The following is a 4,425-nucleotide window of genomic DNA, read 5'->3' as shown; positions in this document are numbered from 1 at the left end:
ATCACCAAAAAACCCGCGTCTCAAGGGAACAGCCATCGCTTCTTTCTCTCTCTCTTTCTCTCTTTCTCTCTCTTTCTCTCTCTCTCTCTCTCTCTCGCTCTGTGTGTGTGTCGCCCCTGGTGTACAACTGTTACATATCTGTTGTTTAAAGCGAGAGATAGAATGAGGGAGTAGGTAATTTCTCGAAATAGGGGAGCAACCGTGGGACACTTCACGAATCTAATTAAACAAACAAACAAACAAACGTAAATGAGCGTAACACCGATGCGTGGAGCTGCCAGTGGTACATGTGAGAGAGAGAGAGAGAGCACAGGCAAATGTGTGAATTTGATGCGTGCATTTAAGACGCAAAATCGATAGACTTAGCAGCGATACACCACCGCTTATCTGGGCTAGCTCCTCAACAGCGCTCGTTGATTTTCTCATCAACTAGAACGTCAGTTTTGCAGCTCACTGAAGCCCACGCGGAGCCAGCAGACTGAGTGAACCCACCGAAGGCGCCTGTACGTGTGCGTCCATTCAACTGTCAGTAGGCCTTCAAATCAGCACCAATGTGTGTGTGTGTGTGTGTGTGTACGTATATGTGTGCCTGGTTCTTCCCCTTTGCCTTGATCACATTGGGCCACTGCAATTGACACGTTAATCCATGTACAGCAGATTATGCAAGAGGCAGTTGTTTATTCCACCCCCCCCCCCCCCCCCCCCCTCCCCATCACCCTTGCTGTCTCTCTTGCCTCCCAGCTACATTCTCCAAACACACGGAAGAAACGTCTAGATCCTGTCTTGTCTCTTTTACGCCCTCGGTTCAACACTGCCCCCCACCTCGTCCAATCCTCCCCCATTTTCGTTCTGTTCTTATCGCAACGAGCCACCGTCATCAACAACAAAGCGCAGAACACGTTATCCTGGGACGGCTTCACATATTTTGAGCGCATTGGCCAATATGCGACTGTAGCGTTTTTGGACATCATGCGGGCTTTGGGGGCATTCTTCTAGGCGGACCATGCCTTCAAATGGCCTGAACTCTCTCGTCGTGGCTTAAAGGAAGGCAGACCATGGTCCCTTGATGAATTCTGTGCACAGGGCCATCTCCACCCAGTGGGAACAATCCCTCACACAAGGGAGATTGAGAGGGAGAGACACCCTTTCAGGTCCAACGACCTCCGCATCACTACAACTACAGCACACGCAGCTGAGGCGATGCGCATGGCCAGCACTGCGGGAGAGATATGTTATCTGAATTTTCCGTCTTTCAAGGCTTTAAGGCGCGTACGCACACACATAGACACACACACACACACTCGCGCGTGCACGTTCATACACACACACACACACAGGCGGTCGCTCACAAGCACGCTCACAGTACACAAACACATACACACAGACACACAGACACACACACACACACAGCTGTGAGCTGATGTCGCATTAATTAAACACAAGAATCCACGGAAGAGTGCAGAAGGGGGGTAACGGGCCGGGATAGCACTCGCCCAGGGTTTTGGTCAGACTCAGATGGAGCCATACATGACCGCACTTGACACTTCTGTCGCTATGGCAAGAGAGCCAGGATGCAGGAGCTTCAGTTTAGCAGTTTGTATGGTGGCAACATATGTGTGTGTGCGTGCGTGTTTGCAGCTTCCCCACCTTGCAGAGCTGGAAGTGTTCCGACTGGAGCGTCTCGTGGATTAGCTCGTTTTCCCTCACGCCCAGTGGTTGCGACGGCGTGGCGGCGTTCGTTAGTCCGTCCAGCACCTTCCGGATGTTAAACTTCTTCATGCCTCCTCTCCGTGAGCACGCGATGCCACGCAGGACCAACCACACGGAATCAGATATCCCGGAAAAGATCAGGGGATGTGGTGGGGGTACGCCACACTCGCTGGCCTTTTTGGTTATTCTTAATACAAATCTCACATTTTATCCCGTGTTGTCACTGCGGTCTCCATGTCCGAATATTCGGCCGTCACCGGAGCAGGATGTGTAAGCCAGCTCGTAAATGTGGGTACTCTATTTTAATGCTCTAACCGGAGTGGTCGTATAAAGCGTCGATATGGTTCTCTCCTCCACCGACCACTGTCCCGCTGCGTCTTGCTCTCTCTCTCTCTCGCGCGCTCTCTCTCTCTCTCTCTCTCGCTCTTGCTCTTTCACACACAGCTGCAGCGGTGAGCCTGCGCATTTCGCGCGACACCCGGATGTTTGATAAAAGTCGCCGCCTGCCGCTCCGGTGACCGCAACAGAAGTACGCGCTCTTTCTCCTGCCGTCACATTGCGCCCGTGCCTGGCCGGCCCCGCCCACTGCACCTGGCGGCCCTATAGATGCCTCGGCCAAAGCCACGGAGGCACGCGTGCACATCACCTGCCCCGATAAACCTGGCGCTGAGGTTACAGCCTAAAAGCCACGCACTATAGAACAACAGTGTCTTAGTAGCAAAATCCAATCCCTTATGTTTCAGAACATGAACAAATACACAGCAAATCATTTGATCTGACATCTAGACAGCACATGACACATCACTTTCCCTCTGGTTTAACTAGGCAGATGTGTGTGTGTGTGCATTTGGAGGCACTGCTTTTACCCAATCCTGTTTTATGCTGAGGGGCGGGCGCGGGAGGTGCAGAAAGATGCATGAGAGCTGAAACTCTTTGCCTTGTTCATTGGATCTGCACTTGCCATACCTCTGACTGCAAGAGTCCCTATATTGTGCCTCAAGCGTCGAGTTCTTGGCATCGGCACAGCGCAAAGCCTGCAATCTCCAGATATAAAGACTCTAGGCTTCTCAGGGTGTAGAAATTCCTGGATTTTTTTGACACAGGTCAGTGGACACAGACCGCTTCTCTTCAAAAAGCATGCTGTTGTATTCGGTGGGTGTGTGTGTGTGCCTAAAACAGATAGCCTGCGTATTCTGATCATCATGTATAACACATGTTATGTTATAATCAATATCCCTGAGGGACACCAGATTGCCCCAGTCACTTGACTAATTACACATGCAATTAGCGTCCACTTCAAAGGGATGGAGGAGAAATGATGGAGAGAGAGATGACAGAGAGAGAGAGACCGTGTGTATGTGTCTGTGCTGAAAGAGAGATCGAGTGAGAGTGTGTGTGTGTGTGTGTGAGAGAGAAAGATATAGAGAAGAAAGAGAGAAATGTGTGTGTGTTTGTGTGTGTGTGTGTGTGTAAGAAAGGTAGAGACAGTCTGTGTGAGAGAGAGAGACAGAGAGAAAGAGAGACGGAGGAAAAAGGGGAAGAAAGAGGCGCCTCTGCCACGTCTCCTGGTATGACACTGTGACACTCTGACGTCAGTCGTTGTCTCCTTGCTTAATTAGTCGGCATAATTAATACAGATGAAGGAGGATATTATCCCTGTATTTACCACCACCAACACTACATGAGCAGCAGCAGCAGCAGCAGCGAGCCAGGTATACCAAAACAGACCAATCAGAGAGCTTAACCTCATGGTAAGGCCTGATCTAACATAGACCTAAATATCACTGAACAGGAGCGGGTCACATTTTAACCCAAAATAGTCAGAAACACACACACATGGAAGAATATGCAGACCGGAACATCATATACTTCATACATGCACAAACACAAACAGATATACACCACGTAACATATCCAATACTCACTTAACAAACACACACACACACACACATGCACAAACACCCAAAGATACAAGACGTATCTTTTCCACCACTCACTTAATACACACACACACGACTCACTTAACAAACACACACACACACTCACACAGCATTCATTCATCAGCCTTTGCAGAATGCAGCCAGACAGATGTGCTTTGCTTGTGACTTTGGGTGCTGCCTACTGTCATTGGCACAGATAAAAGAAAGAAAGATGTTCACTCCTTAATACCTGCACCATTTATAGTCATAATGTGTGTGTGTGTGTGTGTGTGTGCCTACGCATCCAGTGTTTGCTCTTGTTTTGTTACTGATGCTGAAACACGATTGAAGCAGCGCCATAATAGAGACCTAGGCCCTTATAAGGTAATACCTCTGGATTTTTTTTAGACACTCATAAAACAGCGTAGGAGGTTGAGCTACTGACTGGAACATCAATGGTTTAATTTCACAGCTTTGTCGTCCCCTTTTCATTTATCTAATGAGCAAGAGTGAGTGTGTGTGTGTGAGGAAGAGAGATTGAGGAGGGGTCTGTTTTAAGTATTTAGCTTTCCATTCAGGTCACTATTTACGGCCTTTGATAAGATTTTCATTGATAGGGTTTGTATTGTTTGTGTGTGTGTGTGTATTGTTTCTCAGAAGGGCCAAAGTGCACAAGGCTGTTTCCATAGTGAAGGAAGTGCTTCCTGACTGGTATAACCTGTGTGTGTGTGTGTGTGTGTGTGTCTGCATGGTGCTTGGTTTCACTTAAGTGCTGAATGTAAGTCTGCCAAGGTAA

At 48.7% G+C, this 4,425-nt stretch overlaps 1 protein-coding gene across 1 annotated transcript in view; it reads right to left on the bottom strand.

Moving 5' to 3' along the window:
* LOC308360591 (syntaxin-binding protein 5-like) overlaps window positions 1-1,779 on the bottom strand; it is a gene marked incomplete at both ends in the record, with an annotated part of 92,865 nt that extends 91,086 nt beyond the window's left edge. The window contains one exon of the mRNA XM_080832603.1: window positions 1,648-1,779. Coding sequence (XP_080688729.1) covers window positions 1,648-1,779 — 132 coding nt within the window. The remainder of the gene's footprint in view (window positions 1-1,647) is intronic.
* Between the last annotated feature and the right edge of the window lie 2,646 nt (window positions 1,780-4,425).

This window comes from Sprattus sprattus, assembly GCF_963457725.1.
Source record: "Sprattus sprattus genome assembly, chromosome: 2".
Lineage (NCBI taxonomy): Eukaryota > Metazoa > Chordata > Actinopteri > Clupeiformes > Clupeidae > Sprattus > Sprattus sprattus.
This window is presented reverse-complemented; position numbering and strand designations above follow the sequence as displayed.